This window comes from Cyprinodon tularosa, unplaced genomic scaffold (genome assembly GCF_016077235.1).
Source record: "Cyprinodon tularosa strain WSP-4 unplaced genomic scaffold, ASM1607723v1 ctg186, whole genome shotgun sequence".
Taxonomy (NCBI): domain Eukaryota; kingdom Metazoa; phylum Chordata; class Actinopteri; order Cyprinodontiformes; family Cyprinodontidae; genus Cyprinodon; species Cyprinodon tularosa.
Genome location: NW_024038652.1, coordinates 524,164 through 546,796, shown reverse-complemented (window position 1 = coordinate 546,796; position 22,633 = coordinate 524,164). Strand labels below are relative to the sequence as shown.

General features: G+C 37.9%; 1 protein-coding gene across 4 annotated transcripts in view; it reads right to left on the bottom strand.

Moving 5' to 3' along the window:
- Positions 1 to 22,633, bottom strand: part of LOC119781969 (transcription initiation factor TFIID subunit 4-like) — a 155,984-nt gene that overhangs the window by 81,666 nt on the left and 51,685 nt on the right. For all 4 annotated transcript variants that reach the window (XM_038282632.1, XM_038282633.1, XM_038282635.1 and 1 more), the window contains 3 exons: positions 12,420 to 12,589; positions 8,623 to 8,753; positions 2,528 to 2,653 (listed from right to left, as the gene is read on the bottom strand). In XM_038282632.1, the coding sequence (XP_038138560.1) occupies positions 2,528 to 2,653; positions 8,623 to 8,753; positions 12,420 to 12,589 (427 nt within the window). The remainder of the gene's footprint in view (positions 1 to 2,527; positions 2,654 to 8,622; positions 8,754 to 12,419; positions 12,590 to 22,633) is intronic.

The window sequence follows — 22,633 nt, the reverse complement described above, 5'->3', positions numbered from 1 at the left end:
GGGAACAAGTTTACCGTAAATTTTGTATCTAATTTGCACATGTTCTTCATTTTCCATCAGCTTTTTACTGACTATTTTTTTACTCTCACAGTAATACGGGACAAAGTGCGTTCCTTTTCCACTAATTACGGGACAGGTTCTTCTATTTCTAAATACGGAACAATTCCGCAAGTTGACATGGCTCATTACACTATCACTCATTTAGCTGTAGTAACTTCATACTATTTCACACCCAACTGAAATCTTGTCCTCTTTCCTCTTCCTCTTGACAGTACCTTAACTTCCAAAAGCATTGCTTTAGTCATCAATGAGGATTTGTTCCAATAAGTGAATCAATTGTCAATGAACTGAAGCGAATCATTAAGTAAAAACCAGGGTGAGAGGGTTGGGAGTGGGACCTCCGGCCTCTGCGACTTACAAAATAATCTCTGTTACCCCCAGCTAATAATGGAATACCTTTAAACTAACGACTAAAGCTGGTTAAAGTTAGCTTCCCTAAGCTCACCTACTGGAAACACAGAGAAATGCGAACAAGGAGCGATTCACCAAATATTAATCACCAGAAATCCTGTGGATTTACAGTACGAATCAATGAGTGAATCCTGTAAGGCGGTGAGGGTGATGTTTCATGAACTCATCGCCTCATACAGGCAATGATCTACCCCTAAATTATCCACTTAAGCTAGTCATGACCTGGAAATGATTTTATTTTGTTCTCTTAAACTCATGATATATTTTTTTCATCCTTTTTACATCTGAGTCAACTAACTTACAGTTGCAAAAGAATAAAAAAACTTGGGTTAAATTGAATCTTGAAAAGTTTGATCTTTCTTACCTTCTTTAACTGTTAAAGGACATAATCAGTCTTATTGTTTGATGATTAGCACACCTAATATCACTAAAGCCATGCTTACTGCCTACTTTAAATGTGAAGGAGCAGAAACTGAGTCAAAGCTTTGAAAACGACAAACTAAATGTGACTGAAGCAAAACTTCTCACCAATTTGGACTGTAAAACCAAAATTGTAGCAACAAAAAATTATGGATTTAAGGAACGAATCTTTTGAATAAATCATTTTAATGAACTGAATGAAGCGATTCAATTATATTCAACAGAAATGCTGTTCCCATCCCAAATGCTCTAATGAAATGCTTTTTTTTTCATCATGAAAGAGAACGTGTAACTACTGCATAGTAGTCCATACATTTTTCTTTTAATCCCATCAGTATTACACCTCTGGCACTGGGATGTGGATTAAAACTTTTAACTTTTTAAAGTTTTATCGCTTGTTGGATGTCTGTGTGTGTGGTGGCTATTGAAGTTCTGACCCCAGCTTCTCCTTAAGGCATCACCAAAAGTCATAAAGTGGCTTTTTTTCAACGATAATCTCAAAGGATGTTTATCTCTGTTGCATATGCTTCAATTTCAACTCGCTTTTTTTTTTCCCACGACTCTTTTTTAGCATTAATATGTTTAGATACAGCACCCTGCAAACAGCCTGATTCTTTAACAATTAGCTTTTGCAGCTTCCCATCTTTGAGGATATGTGTGTCAGTGACAGTTAGTCACACCCTATGAATGTAGGCAATAACATTCCTGGGAAAGTGGATTTTGGGCTTTCATTAGCCGTAAGCCAAATTCACAGAAATGAACAAGAATTAACACTTGAACAATATCACTCTGTGTATGTGATAAACATTTATTACATATGTTTAAATTTTGAGCATTTGAGAATCAATGCTTTGAAGGTTCATCAGTTACATGTTTATTATTTATAGTTATTCTTAATGTCTTTACAAGTAAAAACGTTAAGAGCTAAGAGTTAAAATTGACAGAGAGAGTTTATTCCTTTCGACTCGACTAAAATGTGAGTTTGTTTTATCAGGAAATGTTGTTGAGTTTCTTCATAATCCATCAGCTGAGCAAAGGCCCTTTTCTGGAGATGCATCAACCAGGATATATTGTGGGCATAATTTCACTTTGATTTTCTTCTTCCTATAAACACTAAGATGAAACAGAAAAAATGCGCTGCAGGTGCTTTCATAAAGGTGAGCCTTTCAATAGAAAAATAAACATCAAACGATGCGTCGCTTATCCTTTTACAGATATTTTTTATTCTTACGTATGTTAGTGGATGTGATAACAGATGCAGTTAGGTTTGATGCTTTCAATGAAAATGAAAAAAATCCAATTCTTCACGTTTTAGAACCAGCTGATTGATCTGAGCTGAATTAATAGGTGTGTTTCTTGTGTGTGTTGGCATCAGAGGAAACAGTTTGGATTAGAAAGGGTCAATCTGGCTGTGCTGGATAGGAGTTTTATATCGTACTGATCCCAGCCCCTCCTCCTTGTGTCCAGGGAAGAAGCGCCAGGACAGAGGAGGCCTGAGGCCAGCAGCCTGGGTCACCTCATCCATGGGAGTCACACTCTAATTCATCTGTCAGAGCCAACACAAGAGCAACACACGCACTGACACACACTCTGTCACACACCCGCAAATCAAGACAGCGAGGTGACGATAACTCACTTTAGCGGCTTTCAGAAGGATCTCTCTCTCCTGCTCGTCCTTCCTCTGCTTCTCCATCCTCTCCAGCTGCTCGAAGAAGCGGAGCTGCGAGCGAACGTCTGCAGACTGCTCGTAGCATTCGTCGTCCTGGGAAGCAGACGGAGAGAGAACGATAGCAGGGTTACAACGACAAAATAAGAAGCTACGTCTTCAGCTTTGCCAATAAACTTAATCAACATCCTGACAGATGTTAGCAAATCTACACCCAAATATATACATTCACATCATTTTGGAGTATGTTTTTTAAAGCTTTTCTTTCAAAGAAAGAGATTTAATTTTACTACTGACTTTAATTGTTGCTTTTGTACAAGAAACCCTTTTTTCAAGGGAAAACCTGTAGAATTAAAGGGCAAACAGGTTTGCCTCAAACAACAATTATTGTTTTGCTGCACATTATGTTTTATTTGCGGAGAAAAGAGACGTAGATGCAGACTGTATAGATGCAATCACCTGGGTTTCTTTAGATAGTAACTTTTTTAGCAGTTTAAAAACAGATTTAAGAAAAGTGCTTTGTTTTATAGTTTAGATATGCTAGGATCAGAGAAAGAAAGCAACACAGACAACAAGTTTTCCTCACAGTCTGTCTTGCTGAAATATTAATGCTGAAATAGGGTAGTAACCAATGAAGCATGAGAAATATTTTGCTTCTACCATTAACACGCTTCTTCTTCAAAGTTCGTCAGCAGAGACGATGCACATGTACTGAGTCAGAAAACCATTTGGAAATACATTTAAAAGACACCTGATCTAGGTTGTTTTTAGAACAGCTAATCACATCATTTTACACAGAATGTAATGAAATCCAGTCTAATATTAAAGCTTCTTTTAAAGCATAAGAAATAAGTACAAATTTCTTAAAATATGAGTTTTTAGCCTTAAGCTTAGCAGGGTAATAAGGTGATTTGCCAACAGAATGAGTATTTCTGTCTTTAAAATAAGAGGATTAGATATTATGCATTTCAAATAAGATATTACAGGTGTTTTTTGTTTTTATTTTAGAGGTAAATCATCTTATTCCTGCTCAAATCAAGAGAAAACACTTATTTTAAGAAAAAATGACTTTCTTATACTCCATATTTGCAATGTACCTTTGTTGTGTTTTCACTTTCTAAGCAAATATGTGTCACATTAGATTAACAACGTTAATTAATTCGAATTCATTTGAATAATTTGACTGATTTTACATATTAGCCCAATTAACTTGCTTTAGGTATTTTGTCAAATATTTCAAAAGATACAATTCTAAAAAAATAAATAAACTGAATTTGGCTGAAAAACAGAAATAAAAAGTTGTAGGTATGTAGCTTGATGAAGGCGAACTAACACACCTGTTTTTTCTAGATTAGAACGTCTCAGTTTGGGTATTTTTCTTTATTATTTGTGTAGAAAACAGCTGCTATTGTTTGAGGAAGAAAAGTAATTAAGTTGAACAGAGCAGCTAAGAGTTAAAAACAGCTATAAACTATTTATTTAGCTTCTAAGTTTTTATTTTAATAAAAGTTAAGCGTTCATCTCTGGTTGTTGAGCTAATCTAGAGAGCAGATTTAAACCTTTGAACATGAAGTTTAGGGACCCCAGTTATACTGCTTAAGGCCACTTTATACCTGTTTTCAACTAAAAAATACGAAAAAACCATCTGAACGCGTTCGGTTAAACAACAGGAACAAATAAAGACGGAGCTGAAATGAAACCCAACCGGTCTGCGCAAATCCGCACTCCTAACCACACAAACTTCTTCTATTTACAGACTCTGTGCTTCACCTCCCATGTGGGAAATAAGAAGGCAAATGTAAAAAACAACTTTTTTAGGTCATCAAAAGTTAATAGGATAATTGCTTCTCTCTCCCTGTGTGGCTGCATGTCTCTGATGCAGCTCTGTTCTCGCGTTGCGCTTCATTTCGATGCCACTCTCCTCTCGTCTTCCGCATATATTCAGTGTTTCCATAAGGGGATGAGAGAAGCTGAGTGGCACACAACACAAAGACACATCAGAGGGGTCTCTTCGCCATCGCCCCCGCCTCTGTCTCTCTCATCCAGCCTCCCTTCTCTTTGTTGCAGAGCTGAGCCTGCACTCTTGCCGTAGCTCCTGCTGAAGCCCGGCTGCTCTTTAAGAGGCCGCCTTGTCTTTTGGTCTTCCTCCATTGCTCCCTCTTTGTTTTCTTTTTTCGCTGATGTCAACAGAGTGGCTTCACAGAGCTCCCTCCCTTCTTCTCTCTCTAGCTAGAGCACACCTCATTTGGAAAACCACAAAAAAGAAGAGAAGAACGAATAGAGAGTAGCTGCGCAAAAACAAGAAGGGGACAACTGTGCCAGTGCTTTCCCTCCCGCCGCCTCGGCATCAAGAAAAACATATTTTCAAAGTTTCCCCCCAGTTCCCCTTAACATGCAAAGACTTCATCTTGTTGTGGGGATGGCTTCTGCTTTAATGTAGACCAATTAAATGTTGTTATATGGTTACATTTATGGGATGTGTGAGGTAGAGTCGCCCATAATGAGAAAAAGTGTGCAGGTGTACGTAGGCGAGTACTTTTCTCGGGTTTTCAGTGATAGTGTGGAAACTTCCAGCTCTCATGTTAGGTGACAACTTGAGGGCATTTAAAGGAGCTCTTAAACTAAGTTTTGTGGGTTTGTATCAGCTACAAACTCAAATTCTTCCATGTGCAGACTTCGCCATATGAAGCTAAATAAGCGGTTCAAAAAGCTCACTGAAGTTTCTGTGCCGTTCTGAAAAAAAATCCATCATAATCTAATCTGAGTGTTTACTTTATGTTGTCCAACAAACGGTAGGTTCAAAGCTGCTAACGTAAAATGCTGTTAAACTTTTTTTTTTCTTTTTTCTTCAGCTTACATCAAAACAAATGAGTCTTATTTGACAAACTAAAGCAAAGCAAATTAGAGTGGAAGAAAAATTACTCATGGTTTGCATATTTATTCGAAGTCCACCTGGCTGCAATTTACAGTAACCTCAATATAAATACTGCTGCTCTGGAAAAACCTCAAAGATCTTCTATTAGAGAAAACTAGTGAACGCTAAAAAAAAATCCATATTAGAGGCTGAATGTCTTAAGATTCAACAAAAAGGAAACTCTGGTCAGTTTAGACAAGCCCCGGACATGGGGAGTGAAAAGCAAAGTAAAACTAAAACTGTACATCACCATAAGCTCAGCCTCTCCACTGAAGCATGGTGGTAGCAGCATGATGCTGCAGCTATGCTTTCTTCAGCAGGAACAGGATGGTTCTTAAAGAAGGAAGGATGGAATAACAGCATCTATCGGTTCTATTGAAATATTTTAAGGATGTTCTTACTCTCGTTTTAAGCCTACATGAATTAGAAAAATTAACTTGACTGGATTGTTAATTTCATTGAAGATAGCTAATTGCATAAGCAATATAAATGTATGGCCTAGAGAAAATCCAATCAACTGTCTGAATTTGCTCATATATGATGAACATCTGAAAATCTGAAAATCTTGCCTGAGCAGATTGTTCATATGTTTTTTTTTCCTGTCTCAATGAGGTCACAGGTCAAGGTAAAAAAAATAAAAAATGTAATTTGTTCACAATCATTTATAATCCCTTCATTTCATTTTATTAGGTCTTGCCTTTTCCTTTGGGCTTAGTTTATGATTTCCTTGTGTAGTTTGTTTACGTATTAGAGATGCACGATCCATTTTTTTCCAACCATGATGCTGAGCGTACTGGCCGATGTCCAATACTGACTGGATGCTGCGCTGCATGAAATAACCGTGTACCTCGCCATGTGAGTTAAGGCATCATGCCTGACATAAACATGGGTAAAAAAAGGTGACAAATTAACACAAATATAAACCATGACGCTACAAAAAAAATTTACAGAAGTTTGAATAAAAATCTACAACAAAAAGGCCGTTTCACCAGATTAGGTTGAGTGCAACAGTCGACATTAAAGCAAAAGCAGAAAAAAAAAGGTCAACCAGCAAAAATAATAATAAGAAGAGACCAAAAGTTCAGCTGTGGGTGTTTAAAAGAAAAAAAAAGAAAGAAATATTCCCAATTATTACTGTTTAACTGGAATGGTGCCATGATAAATTATGTGTTTTACAGCCAAGATAAACAATACTGTAACTTCCTATCATTAGTGACATCTGAGCACACTCCCTTCTGGGTAAGACCATATAATACTCTGGAAGTACCAGTTAGGACGCTAAATGGTGATAACAAAACACAAAACAAAGACAAGGCTGGTTTGGTAATAAAAGGATCACCAACAAAAAAAAAATTAAAAAAATGTGTCTGTCATAAAACAAAATATGAGCAGGGAAGGTAAGACCAAAACATTACATGTTTGGATGTAATCTGTGCCTTTTCAGCCTTTTCTGATCTATTTTCCTCTGTTATAATTAAAAGAATGATGATTTTTATTTACATGCTTAGAAATTAACAGTAATTTCATATTGAACTAGTTTTTTTTGGTTGACACCACTATAAATAACTGAGTGAGATGAAAAGATGACGTTTCATATCAATTTGCAGACTTGTTTATTAAAAATTAATGGAAATTGTACGTTACAGACTTTTTAATAATGCCAATCATCATAACATCATCAAAACAAACCTGTAAAACATTGTTTTGGAATAAAGCCGGTGATCTATACCCTTATATTGCAACACAACAAACAATCCATGACACATTAATGTATAAAACAATAAAGAGAGAGGTAATGGCTGCTGTTTAAGGACAGAAAAGGGATATTAATGTGTATGGATAACGTGTTTTACACTCGCGGAAGGAGCGTGATCCAACGTGGACTTCTGGAGAGCGCCGTCTCTGCAGCTGGAGTCTTTGTTAGTTACTTTTTGCAGGACACCCACACCGTATTCACATTAAAGCTGCAAATCGGATTCTATTTTATTGGATTTTATGTGATAGGATAAAGTAATGCATAGTAGAAAATGAAACCCGTGGAACGGGCAGGTCAGAGATAAAGTTATGGAGATGCAGCGTTAGGCTACAAAACAATTCAACTTTTGAGGAATGAGCCATAAATGAGCCAAAGGTAAAGGAGCATGGTCTAATCAGAACTTTGCCATATGGCTTAAAAAACATTTCATGATATAAATCAATATTAATAATTATATGTTCATGTTTTGTTACATGTTTGAATTAAAGGAAATTACAAATTATTCTGTAACCTTAAATCAATTTAAATCTAACATTTAACATTTAAAAATCGGTCTGCCCTACCACTAAGCTTGCTTAGCTTGGCCAAAAGAGCTTCAATTCTTTGATCTGCCTACATCCCCCAGAATGACGTGTAACTCTGGATTTTAATCCAGTGAATTAAAGAACATTCTAACAGAATTACCTTAAAATTATGTTGATCTGGTATTATAATTTATATTGTTCTTGTTTTATTGACCAGCTTTACGTTCATTTGTAAACAAGGTCGTCACATTTCCTGCCTCATTAGACTCAAGCATCTTTTCAGACATTCGTGTTTCTTAGGTTTTTTCTTATTGTTTCACAATTTCTGTTATGTCTGCCCAGCTCTGATTGGCCTTTTCTTTGTTAGAAATGAATGTTTGGGTTTTTACAATGTTTTCTTTCAAGATATATTTGAGTTGACCTCTAGAATTATTTTCCACAATGGCTTTCTTTGTACGAATAGAATATTAAGCATTAGATTTATTTTTTATCCATGTATTTTTATTGTATTCTGACTACTTGTCTTGTTCACCTTACTTTGTTACTTGGTGTGTACAGTGCCCTTCAGATTCTTGTATAAAACTTATTATTATTTTAGAGTGTACAACCAACAGGGGCCCTGTTAATACTTTTTCCACAAGTTATTTGTTATAAAATTTGTATTGTATCTTGGAGCATCAGAGTGAAAGTTGCCAAATGCAAAGGCATACCACGTTTTTTTTACTTTTTATTTAAAGATTTTTAGTAAAATTCTTTTAAAACAAATCTATATACGTATATATAGATATATAATAATAACATATAGCGGCTTTTGTGACAATTTTAAAGACTTGAAGAGGCAAGAAAACATTTGTAAATCATTCCTTCCTACCTTACATGAGTCGAGTCGATGCTGTGCGATGATAGAAACCTTTTCTACTACGGTTCGGAGTCGTGACTGCGTGGCGTGTGAGATGAAAGTCACGGCTTCCATTGGAACCTCCGTCACTCCATACTTTTTAGCTGTGAAGAAGACAAACATGCAGCATCTCGAATCATGTTATATTTTAAAGAGAAATCTGTATATTCCTGCAGCACATTTATTAGGTTAACATACCAAGAAAGAAGCAATAAATACACATAAATGCACATCTGTGTAGCATCAACACACAGGAGGAACTGCAAAGATTATTATGGGTAATTTACTCCCAGATAAAGGAAAGTTCATTTGTTTCCCAGCCTTTCAGAGCAGTTTTACTAGCTGAGCGCCTTCCAGTGTGTAACATTGACCATCTCTTTCTCTTTCTGCAGAAGGATAATTTAGTTTCCTCGCAGCAAAATTCATCTGAAGACATAACAAAAGAGAGGAGGACAGACTTTGGTAGGGTTACTATCTGCTTCCAACTTCCTTTTAAATTATGCCATTAACATAATTTTCTCTCTGGCACCCTTTTAAGTAAACCACACCAATTATTTAAATCAGCCGAACAATACATACACTCTTCAGCTGCTCAAGCTTTGAAATAGATGGAGGTAGCCCTCTTAGTGTTATAATTGCAGTAGCAACACATGTGGCAATGTCATGAGGTCACAGTAAAGTGCTAACAGGCTTCCACTCCCTAATAACACAATATTTCTGGGACATTAATATTTCAGAAAAAATTTAGGAGACTCTGCTATAGATAGAGGAGAGAATTTTCTGTGAGCAATAACAGTTTCTGGAGCTGGTGCTAATTATAATATTTCACCTAGAAATAAAACCAGACTAATGATCAAAGCTGTAATACTTTGGGTGTTGGGCGATGAGGCTCAATAGGGGGGTAGTTGCCACAAATATAGGAAAAGTTTGAGTTTAATTCCAGCCTGTATATCCTAAAGTTTAACCACAAGTAAACCTGCACTTTTGACAATGTGATGAGGCGAATGTAGCTCTAAATTTCAGAATAAGAGTGAAATTTATGTGCAAAAAGGAAAACAGGAAAGAAGAAGAGGTCTCATAAATAATCCTGGTAAGAACACGGCACACGTTTATTCATATTTTATCTTTATTTTGGTTTGTGATTATGTGTAGAGCAATTCACAGTGAAGACGCTTTGCAAATCCTTAACTTTAGATTAAAGTGAGTGGAAAAGTCTAGTAACAAGTTACAAAAATAGTTCTTGTTTTCTTCTTTTCACATAGAAGAAGAACTTATTTATACTATACTTTCAGAAAATATTGTCAAGCACCACTACAGCTGCTCAAGAGTGTACATGAACCCGTAAGGTAGCAGGGGACTATCGTTACTTTGAGGAGTCTCTTTTCGAGAGAGCTCCAGCTGTGCTCTGCCCCCTCCCACATTGTGGACATGCCTGGAGACTAAAGAGGGGAGGTGGACAGACGTTCGCCAAAGGACGACTGGAACATGTATTTGCTTACAGGCAATAAGTAAAAGAGTGGAGAAAGAACACAAAGAGGCACCGTAAAGTGTAAAAATTAACCTAGACACAAGGTAGAACATCTTATGGTAACATTTACCTTTGTAAATAAAAAATATAGATTTAAAAAGAAGGAGAGAATACTATTTAAGTTTTAGTAAGATGTTAATATGGTATACAAGGGCTGTATGGTAGAGAGGAGCAGCAGCACCTCTCTGATTGAACAGAGCTGGCAGGCTGGAGGAGCCTCCCTTGGACTTCTGTCAGCTGTGAGCGCACAGAGACCAATCACTGACACAACAAAGCTGCATAAGTGCCACTTCCCCAGCAGGGGGCACCCTAGCCTCCTGCCCCATATCATGCTGTGCTCTCCCCCGAGGAAAGATTTATATTTTAAAACAACCCCTCTACCCAGAGGTGACGGGATAACAACCATGCCAAGAGACCATGTAACGAAACATAACATGACCTGCAGGCCCCCAAAGATACTTTAATTGAGATGAAACAAGATGAGGGCGCCAGGCTCCCCGTCTCGTGGAATTATGCTGTGTGTTTTTTGATCCGTTACACTGAAGAAAGATGCTAGGCAAAGTTTTACCAGACTGGGAACACTCATTACAGCCTTTTATACATCTCCATTTGAATCCTTGGACTTTTTAAAAAGTTTACATATCTTAATTTGGATCTAGAGAAACAGGAAAATATTAAAAGTATTAAACATAAATCCAGAGTTTTTGAAAGGATGAAATAGTAACTTTGAAACATCCTTGTTGGGTTGTTTTTATGAGTCACACCCTCTTCAACATGTAGGTGTTTCCATCTGGAGACGATGAACCTTAATGCAGAAGTTAAACAATATAATGGATTGACCTCATGCTACCAAAAAAAATCAGTATCTCTGTTTTAAAAAAAACAAAAACTTTTTGGCTGGAGGTTAAGTTTAAAGAACCAACTTCTGTTGTGTTACTTAGGCTACGTTCACACTGCAGGCCTTAATGCTCAATTCCGATTTTTTTGTGAAATCTGATTTTTTTGTGTGTCCGTTCACACTTCCAAGTATATGCGACTTGTATGTGATCTACTGTGTGAACTGAATGCGTCCAATCGAAGTGTCCCGCATGCGCACTCGAGGACGCGATGACGTCACACGTAGCAAGCGTCCTCAGTGTTTGCGGAAGTAAACATGACTCGTAATACCGCAGCGTATATTGCGTTCTTTAAGTTCTTCTCCAACAGGAGCAGGCACATTACGAACGAAATCTTTTTAAGAAGATCAAAAAGAAAGACCCTCCCCCGGTTCCGGTAAGACCCTTCGAGTTTGGTCTGAATCGAGCTTTCTAAATATGAATTAAGTCAGCAACCTCACTTTCTCTCCATTGACTGCTCTCTGTGTTATCTTCCGCCATGGTTGTTAGTTTTTCCCGCCTCCGCTTAGTAGGACGCAGATTAGTAACGTTTAGTAATATTTGTCAAGTATCAATGACGTGTAGGTCGGATGAATGCGACCTGGCCGTACAGACACAGGTCGCATTTGAAAAGATCAGATACGTATCGGATTCAGGACCACATATCCAAGTGGCCTGGGTCGCATTTGAAAAAATCCGATCTGTGTCGTTCAGACTGTCATAAAAAGATCAGATACAGGTCACATATGGGCAAAAAAATCGGAATTGGGTCACTTCAGGCTGCGGTGTGAACGTAGCCTTATAGGTTAGGAATGGTCAAGAGCTAGACCACATCGGCAAACTGCAGATGTTTGTGAGCATAAAGATCCTAATATAAAAAAAATTTAAAAATGTTTCAGTATTTTTTTATGTCTTAATCAAGTAGCCTACTGTTTGGTACAGTTATAGGATGCAAAATATTGATTCTATGAATTCTTGTCAAAAAACAGTTTTTAAAGGTTTTAAAACAATACTTCTAATTTTCCTATTAACTTTATGCTGATGATATTCAGCTTTATATATCATCTGGGAAAACTGAACACAACAAGCGGTCTTCTTTAGAGAAATGACTTACTAGGATTAGTGGAACCTTGGTGCTTTCAGGTCTTTTTCAATCAATCCATAGAAACCGTAAACTTTGACTCTGCCTTTTCTGTGGCATCATCCAAGACAATTAACAAAGAACTATTCAAACCATATTTTTATACCTGTAAATTCAATTTAATTCACTTTAATCGCCATCAAAGACTGACCACATAATTCGGATCTCTGGATTTCTAATAAAGATGTTTCTGTGCTGCATGATGGGTTACGTGAACAAGTCTCACCAGTTTCCAGGATTCGTCGGTGTAGCAGCCCAGGATGAAGGAAAGCCTCATCTTTACACGACCGGATCTGTGTCCCCACCAGCTCAGAATTGGTTGCTAATATTCTGGCGCTCTCCTCGTTCAGGTTCACTCCGGCCATGGAAGCCACATCATTGATGTCATCATCGTCTCTGTAACACGTGAGATCGAAGACTATTAGGTCTTAAAAAGGTACAACTAGGAATTACATTCAAATTAAATGCACTGACATAGAGTACTTTAAAAGTTTATGAGCATAAAAATGTTGGCCAAAACACAATTTAAGGACATGGTTCTGAAGGAATGTCCCAAACAACTCTGTCCCATACTTAGGCAGATAGTAGAGAGGTTTCATAATGCCACATTCATCCCACAAAATTGGGAAAGTGGATCTAAATTCTCTGTCGTCAAAAATAGTACATCCAAAAGTCCTAACTAATTTTAGACCAATAGCTTTGTAATATTTTGGCAAATGCATGGAGCAGGTGATGATTAAAACAAACATGTAGCCCACCCCGTAGACCCCATGCAGTTTGCTTACCGTGCCAACTGAGGGGTAGAGCATGTCTGTCACTACCTTCTTGACAGTGTCAAGTGTCATCTAGATAAGCACCAAACATTTAGGTGTGCATTCGTCACACTTTTCATTTTTTCAGACTAGAGGATGAAAACAGTGGTGTTCCACAAGGTTGTGTCTTTTCACCACTTCTGTTTTCCCTGTACACTAATGGCAAACATTTATCTGCCATCATGTATAATAGACGGCCCTAGTCAATGTCTTTAAGGATCCTGAGAGCCTCTCCTAGCTTCTGTGCATAAACCAACAGTTTCCCAGTTTCCCTAACATCAATAAAACCATGAGATGAAAGTCAGGAGGAGCTGGTACTGGCTCTTCGTTTTGACCTGATGTCATGAGAGGCAGTGAAGCTCAAATACCTGGAACAATCTGAAGCAAGATGACCTTCCAACCCATTGTCTGTTTGTATAAAAAGGCTAGAAAAGACTCTCTCTTAGAGAAGCTAAGGAGCTTCAATGACAGTAAACACCTTGCTAAGGGTGTATAGGTCACTCATTAAAAGCATTAGAGAAACTCCTCACCAGAGACAGGAACAAGCTGAACCAGGTAGTCAAACAGGCCAGCTAGATAACTGATCACCAGTAAGTCAGATTCTGTTTGTTACCTTTTAATACCTTTCAATGGCCTTAATTTTAGATCATTCAATTTACTACCTTTTACCACCAACCCTATTATTGTGGTCCCCTTATCAACAAACCGACTCTGCCTGGGTGTGATCTTATCCAAGTAGCGACACAGATGTCCTGTTAAGGCCTCAGAGGTTTGTTAGGGAACATGAAGATGAGTTAGAGACTTGGAGAACTTCAAATACTACTGCAGGAGCTGCAGTGACAGCTCAACGTGAGAGTGGCAAGAAATGTGGAGTAAAACAAAGTTACAAGATCCTACAAGAACTTTACCATGGTGGACAAAGCAGAAGATGCTCTGGTCTGACCAGAACGATATTGAATATTGCTGCCTGCTTGTTAAATAATTTGCTTAAATGGAAAACTGCACCATTCTAACTGATACGCATGGTGATGGCAACATCATGATGTGGGGATTTTTTGCTTTGTTTTTTCAAGAGCAACAGAAAAGGTTAGAGTTAACAGAAAGATGGCGGGCTTTAAAAACAAGGCATTTACTGAAGAGAAACTGTTGAAGGCTGAAAGAGTCCCAACTGTGGCAGAGGTTTAGCTTCCAGCATTTCAACAACCATGAAAATACAGCCAACTTTAAATGTATGTTAAAAAATGTATATCAGCCAATCTGGGTTTTAGACCTGCAGCTGGAACTACAGCAAAACTTTAAGAAGGTTTTGATACTTTCATACATCTTTACAAATGTGCCAATTAAAATAAATAACTCCTCATTAAGATAAGATAAATATGTAAAAACTCTAAGAAACAAAATGTTTTAATCCAAACACATCTTCAGAAAAGTGTGGATGAAAAAAACAAAAACAAAGCAAGGTTAATGTTTCTCTGTTTATGAGAATCAGCAGTTGTTTTGGATTCCTATAAAGCCTCTCGTCTGCTCGACCAGACAGACAGACAGACAGACAGACAGACAACAGCAGATCAAGCAAACACACATTGTTAAAGCAACTTTGCTCTCTGGTGAGAACGGATTTACAATGCCGTTGCTTCACATTACAAATAGTTGTTTGCGGCTGTATTGAGGAATGAAAAAACATATATTCAACATAGAAATCTACTTTCTATATCAGCATTCATGTCACAACATTATTAACATTTACTCCTTGAAAATATATGTCAGGGATACATTTTTTTTCTCATGAATATTATTTGCCTGGAAGAAATTCTGCATTAGTTTTTCTTATTTTTTTTTCACAGGGGTATACTTTGGTCATAATGGTACAGACTTTTCATTCCAGGGTCTATTAGTGTCAACACTTAGAGAGGCGGGGAGATGAAGAGTGTTTGGAAGGAGTTTGCATGGTAAGGATGCTCCTGAGGATTAGCAATAAACAACACTAGCTTTATTTACACTCTGCTATGCTCTGATTATTTCTCTCAGGTGTAACGCTGACTTCACAATGTTTACATGTTACTGCACTTTACCAAAAACAAGAGAAAACAACCATATAGAGAGTGTTGTTGGCTTGTTTTACTTGCCGGTCAGAACATCATCGACATTCCCTGCCTGTATGTTTCCTTTTGATTTGACACTGTGAAAAATCCCCCTACTTGGGGAAGTAATGGTTGTGATTCTGGCCTGAATTAGGAGAGCAGTGACATGTTGTGTTTGCGGGTCTGGCCCAAAGCAAGAAGCAGATTTTCTGAGTGTCTTTGACAGAGAGAACAAAGACCCTCAGAACACACACGAGGTGGCCTCTTGCCACTCTCTGGCTCAACTCTACGGTCGTTTACGTTCTTGCCGCTGCTGTAGGTAGGTGTGTGCGCTTGTGTCATATACTGTTGTGTACTCAAGTGCGCCAGATCCAGGAGGCCTTTAAGGCATTTTGGAGAGTGGGTTTAAACCATCAGCCTGCTCCCCGCTACTGAGGCCCTACTGCTCCATGCTGCTGCCGCGGAGACCCAATATGAAACCTGACACCACGGCGGGAGGTTGACAAAGACAATTAGAGTAGATCCCAAAACACACCCCACACTTTAACCTCTTCCCCTTTCTTCCATGTTTTTATTTTCCAGCACTCTAATTAAACCTCCAAAGATAATCTAAACCACATGTATAGATCTATTCACTGTATGAGCTCCATCACAATCTCACAGATAAACAACCAACAACATGCTGGCAGCCATATTTACTCAGGTCAAATGGGAGTCTGCCAGTTCAACAACCAAAAAAGAAAGTAAGTGCATTAATTCAAAAACATCAAAATTCTAGAAAAAAAAATCTAGATAAATAAAAGTTAAACTCAGGTAATATCAGCAGCAAAGAGTGACACAGATGTAAATCTTCACTGCTGATATTACTTGGTGAGAAGGTGTTAAAAAAAGGCCACACTGATTTTTGTTTTCAATCTAAAGTAAAAAGAAACATAAATTATAGTTACACATTTCAAATAAGGCTCAAAAAAGCCTGATGTGTTTTGTTTTTTGCCCCTCTCTCTCTGACACCCCTGGTTTCATTTCAGTTTCAATCAGCTGCCCTCCGAAAGTACATAACCCAAATGAGCCTGTATGTAATTAAATTTTAGCTTACAGACAGCTGTGATTTAAAAGCTTCAGAGCTTTGTTGGAGAACATTACAAAAAGATAAAAACATTAAGATTAAGAAAAAAAGTAATGAGGTGAAGAATGAAGTTCTGGAGAAGTTTAAAGCAAATAGGTTATAAAACAAATCCAAGCTTTGGAGATACAACAGAGCTGTGTTCAATCTTTCACCAAAATTCTAAAAGAAGAAAAGCTTTACTAAGAGACGCGGCAAATGGGTAATGGTAAGTCTGGAGTAATCCTCAAGATTTGCAGAGAATTTGGCAAGGGAGCAACAGTTAGTCATCTACTCCACACGTTCAGACTTTTCATGTAAGGGTGGAGAAAGAAAGACAAAAGAAGTCTTGTAAAACCTAAGTAATTCATATAATCCAAGTCTTGCTTAAGTCATGTAGAAGGAGACAGCAGCAAAGATTTGGAAGAAGGTGCTACAGACAGAAGAGACAAAAATAAAAAAAATTTCACTGATATGCAGAAAGTAAGCACATAGTTTTGGAAAGGGCAAGTCTACGTTCCTGTTTGCTGCAAGACTTTAAAGTAGCTAGTCATTCATTCTGGCTGCAAACTTTAGTAGGCCACAACGTTTTTATTTCTAAACAATGTTGTCTTTTCAACACTTCTCTTTCTGCTTCATTTTTTTTTTCCAAAACTCATTTTAATATACTTTATAAATGACTGATGAAGATTCTCAGTCATCCAGGTCATAATGACCGACCTTCAGAATCATAGACAGGTTTCATATATTACAGGCTAACAATGAAACCAAACGACTCACTCATCGGTTACCATTTGCATGTTTCCAAGCAATACAAGGCCTTGTCCATATAAGACTCAAACTCACTGCGGATCCAGACATTTGAATTGAGAAAGCTAGCTTCCTAGAGAGGTGGAGAAACGTCTTCAAATCTTGGAAACCAAGTCCAGTGGATATTTTTTTAACTTTTACGGAACTTATAAATGACACTATCAAAATCTGAATATTTTGGTCTTTAAAGGTATGGCCTTTGTTCTTGAGGGGCAAGAATCTTGCCCAGAGCTAACAGCTCCCCTATGCTGTGAGAAAGTCCAGTTGCCTTTAAATTTAAACCTGTTTTGGTTGGCGTGACCGAAATGAAGGATAATTTACAAAGGCAAGGATTTGGATTATTTTCAACCCTTTGTTAGGAAAGATCAGAGGGCATTCCAAAAGTGACAGGGGGCATCAGTGAGAATCGCATCAGGGCAATTGTGAGAGTTTGCCTGCAACTGAAACATTGACACTTTAATGCCTAGCTCTGGCTTTTAATGTTGTGTCCTTGGGCAAGATACTTGACTCATATTGCCTACTGACGGTGGTCACCTGCGCACGGCAGCCTTGCTTTTGTCAGTGAACTCTAGGGCATTATCAGTGTGTGAGTGTGTGCTTGAAAGGGTAAATAACGTCTAAATGTTATTTACCCCTATAAAAAATGAATGAATGTTGCATAGAACTTTGGTAAAGTTTCCTGACTTGAAAAAGTCGCTAAGTAGAGGCTTTTTTTTAAACGTTCCTGCAGCCAAAGATCAGAGATTGACTGCAAAGAATAGAGATAGTTCTAAATTCTCTTCAAGATCCAGGTGGTTCTGAGAAGGAACATTTAACTCCCAGCAACTAAAGCAAAAAGCAACAGCAATTTGAGGAAAAACATCCACCTTTAGACTTGCAAAGCTTGTCGAGAAATGTTAAAAGACTTTAGAATGTGTCTCTTTCAAGACCTTGGCACTGATGCCTGGTCTAAATACTAATTTGACACACCTACTTAGCTCCACCCAGTTCTCAGTACCCACTTATCTGATCCACCTGCATTAGTTTTTATTTAACCAGCCATTAGAGGAGTCATCAGTGTCAGATTATTTCAAGCCGTTGATCAGACTCCCGTGTTCTGATTACCTGATCCTGACCTGTTCCGCCTCTCGACCTCTGAGCCTGCCTGTTCCCTTCTGATCCGTTTGCCTGTCCTGTCCTCTGAGTCCTACCGGATCTCTGCCTGTTTATGTACTATAGCTGGAACTGTGAGCTAACTCCGTCCTGGATTCTCCCTTGGCAACTAACTGGATCTCTGACCTCCTGGCTCTGACAACCAAGCATGTCACCGACATCAGCTTTTGCTTCATCCTCTGGATTATCCTTCCTACATTCTGCTGTTCGGTTCTGATCTCCTGCCTGTCCTCCAAATACCGATACATCAGCATCTGGGACCCACTGTGCGGCAACGGCTGTGCCAGGTTGGTATCCGGCCAGCAGGAACCCACCTCGCTCTCTGGGCTTGGACTGGACAATAAGTCCAGGTTAGTAACTCACGTTTGTTATCGTCCACATCCAGAAAGAAGTTGTCATTAACCTGCTGTCTCCCCCCGCAGAGGTTCCTGCCTTAGATGCTGATGCTGCTCACTCCTGTTCAGTTTTCAATAAGTGTTTTGAGAAATTTGTTTGTCTGCTTTAAATCTTCTGTTCTGCGCCTAACAGTCTCTTTCCTTTGGTTTCAGAAATGTGAATTATTTCATGTTGGTCTAGGATATAAAATCCCCAGTGCATCAAATGTTTTGGTTAGACAACTATAGCTTTCAGAGTTGAACTTGAAATCAATCATAATGTGCCACTTCACAATGATCCTTGCCATTTAGGCTAATAAAAAAAAATTTAAATTCATAATATTCTGGACCGTCCCTCCAAACTAATGAAGAGCAGAGGAATTAGCCACCATGGAAGCTAAAGGATAACCTTGAAGGTACTTGCTTGGTTTCTAAATCAAGCCTGTGCTTTGGTGAGGGCATGCTATGGGCGGTGGGAGGAATTAACCTGCTATCTGGAAGTGCATCCAGATCTTCTGTGTCCCTCACGCCCTCCCTTTCCCTGTGGATAAAGGTCTCTGAGACCTTGCAGGGGGCCCTGATTGATCCCTGTGACTAACACCCAGGCCATGTGTGCTGAGAGAGATGAGCCACTGGAGTGAGGTATTCTCCTTAAGGCACCTCTGGGTTCCATGGGCAAATACTGGATATGTGCTCATGATCCAAATAGTGTCATTGCTAGTTATGGCTAAAGAGATGCCAATAAATTCATCAACAAGCTAAAGAGCATGATGTTTATGAAGTGAATGTATTCAATGCTGAGAGACACCCACAAAAGGTTTACACAAAATATCAGGCAAGTCAATTATGGTTGAATAAATGATGTTCTAACAGCGGGAGACAAAAAATAACTGGTCGTTAAAAATCCTACATTCAATCTATTCCTTTAAATTCTTCTTAATTATTTCAATAGTTTTACTTAAACTATTCAGAATAGTGCAGTATGGAGGGTTAAAAGGGAATAAATTAAATACATAAATATGTAAATAAATAAATGTAACAGGAAATAATGGAACCTAAAATGAAACAAAATGTTTCATTAAATGTTCCATTAAATAATAAAATTGAGCATTTATTTAATACAGCATTAACCAATTAAATGTACCATTAACTTATAAAATGCAAAAGTAAATGATAAAATGTGCCACAATGAAAAGCATATTTAAATGAATTTATTTAACAAAATGTAATCTATTTATTCAAACGCACATGTAATTATTCCCTTTTACATTTCATAACGTAATGATACAATTGTTTGGTGCTGTATTAAATAAATAAATGGTACATTTAATCATTAAATGAAACCTTTGATAAAATGTAATTTATTTAATTTTAGATTGCCTTCTTTAATAGTACATTTATTTATTGCATGGTTCATTTAATGAAAGAGAAAATTATGTCTTGAATAAAGAAATAATTGGTACATTTAATTGTTTAATGGGGCTTTTAATATTACATTTATTTTATTTTACTTACTACATGGTAAATTTGTTTATTTCATGTTATATTTACATTTATTTATGTCAATTTATTTATTTGTTTTTGTCCCCTTTAACCCTCCATACATGCAGCAACCTTCTGGTTCTAATTTAATCTTATAGCTACTAACAATTAAAGACTAATTTTATTTACATTTTTTTTTCCACATCAAGGAAAACATGTAGCAGCTTTAAGTGAAATATATTCTACATAGTAAGCGAACACAAATTAAAAAAATAAGGAAACCTAAAGTATTTTTTTTACAAATGCTAATTTTAATGATGAGGTGTGTATTTATATTTTCTAGAACCACATCTTACAAGGTTTCACCAGCTCGATATTTAAATTCTTATTGGCTGGGCTTTTTTAGCTCAAACTCAAGGAGAAAAGTCTAAAAACATTTTTTAAGTCTAACAACAGATTTTTAGTGGGAATTAGTTCAATGCTTTGACTGAGGGATTCTACAAAATGAAGAAGTTTTTTCCTAAAACAATAAAAACCTCAACTTTCTTCTAAGAAGGTTTGCAGCTTCTGGCAATTTCCCTTGAATTGTAGGCCTAAATTTATCCATCCATCATTATATCAGCTTAGAGCAGCTTCTCGGCCCATGCTGAAGAACCCCCATGTCATGATTTTACAGGTAGAGATAATGCATTGCATTTTACATGTACCCAAGAAATGTCTTCTTTTGTTCTAACTCCAGAACACCTTCTTCTACATTTGCAGCATCCCTTACAAGGCTTTCTTTTTAAAGCGATTGTCTTCTTGCAACCCTTTTATTGAGGTCAGATTTCCAGGCTGCAGGAATAATAGCTGCACTGTGGACAGATTCCAGGTGAGCTGTTTATCACCACAGCTTCTCCAGAGTTACCATAGGCGTCTAGGCTGCTTATCTGACTGGAAAAGTCAAAGTGGGTGTGTTGCTGAGTGATACACTTGAACAGAGCTCTGTGAGATGTTCAGAGATACTATTTAATAAGAAAAACCTGCTAATCCCATAAACTCACTCCAACTAAGCCTCAGCAGCCTTCATAGAGGTGGCCTCTGTATACCAGATAGGTGACTTCTCAATGTGATTGTATGCAATGGAATCTTCTGTTACAAAAAAATCCCACTAAAATCAAACAAAGTTTAACCTCTTACACCCTCAGGGGGTATAAATTAATTTCTGCCTGACAAAAACACACAAAAGTAAATCACTTATAGCCTCACAGCTATTAGATTTAAGAAGAAACTTTTGGTACCTCTGTAAAGGTAAGATGTCATAGAATGGTTCTCTGGTGTCAGCACCATTGTAGCTTTGACCCTGCCTGAAATATTAGGGACAAAATACAAAATATTTTGCATTTTTTGAACCTCGCCAAAATTTTCTTTGAAATAAACATTACAAAGCACTACCAAAATATTATTTATAGCACAAAAAAGTAGTACAGACTTTTAAATCTAAATGTTGTGTAAAAATATACCAAATTTGGACTCAATCAGATGAATCATATTTATTTTAGAATGGTATTAGTGAGAAATTTCTTAGGCGGAGAGGCCATTTTGGCACATTTATCCAAAAATGTCACCAAACTGTGCCAAATGTGTTTTTTACATCAATACTGGGGTTTGTTAAAATTACGAGGTCACGTGGCAGCTGGACCCACCGGTGGGTCCGTAGGGTTCTAGGGGTTAAGCATTACAGAATGTAAAATAGTTAAAGTGGTAGTAATACGGTTGCAGGGCCAATTCATCTCCCACTGCATATGGGCTGGGTGTACACCATGTAGAACAGGGATGGATTTGTGGGACTGAAACCAAGCTTGTCGGCTGGCGGAGGGCAAAAGGCCTGGCTCGCCAGTGATTACAGCGGAGGTTGAGTATTTACACAGGGAGAAGGAGGGGAGGAGGAGAGGGGGGCAAAGAGACAGCTGCTTTCACTCTGCACTGTAAACGACAAACACGCACAAGTACAAGCACTTACACAGGACGCTGCAGCTACATTGGAAACCCCACAAGCCCTGCAGTGAGAATGTGTGTGTTTGTGCTGAAGCTGGCCCGCTGGGACCGGCGGTTCAGAGTGACAGCCATACACACATCAGGGCACTGGCTGCAGCTGAAAACCATGCAGGCTGGGCGGAGGAAAGGCTGGTGGGGGCAAATTGACCAAGCCAGCTGTCAATTTATTTTCTCTACAGCCAAGTAGTAGTTGTATGTTTTCATTAAGCTGTTGCTTCACCCTGTTATCAAATAAAAAATGTGTAAATAAACAGAACTATGTGACTCGAAGGGACTTTAAGTTCAATTTAGATTTTTTTTTACTTTGTCTTTAAGGAAAGTTGGAGTTGGGACACTAACACTGCTTAACCTTTTAGTATTTCAAATTTATCACTTCTTGAAGTGAAGATAAACATCAACTAGTATGCTTAGCATGGAAAAATTGAGATTTTCTCCTATAGGGTTAAGACAGAAAAGCGCCGGGAGGATCATCGTGTCTTAAGGCCATCTGAGGACACAGCCATAATGCATTCATTTGTGTGCTTTTGTAACACTCTATTTTTCATAGATCTGCTCATGTTCTCCAGTTGGTTTTAACCATATCCTTCAGC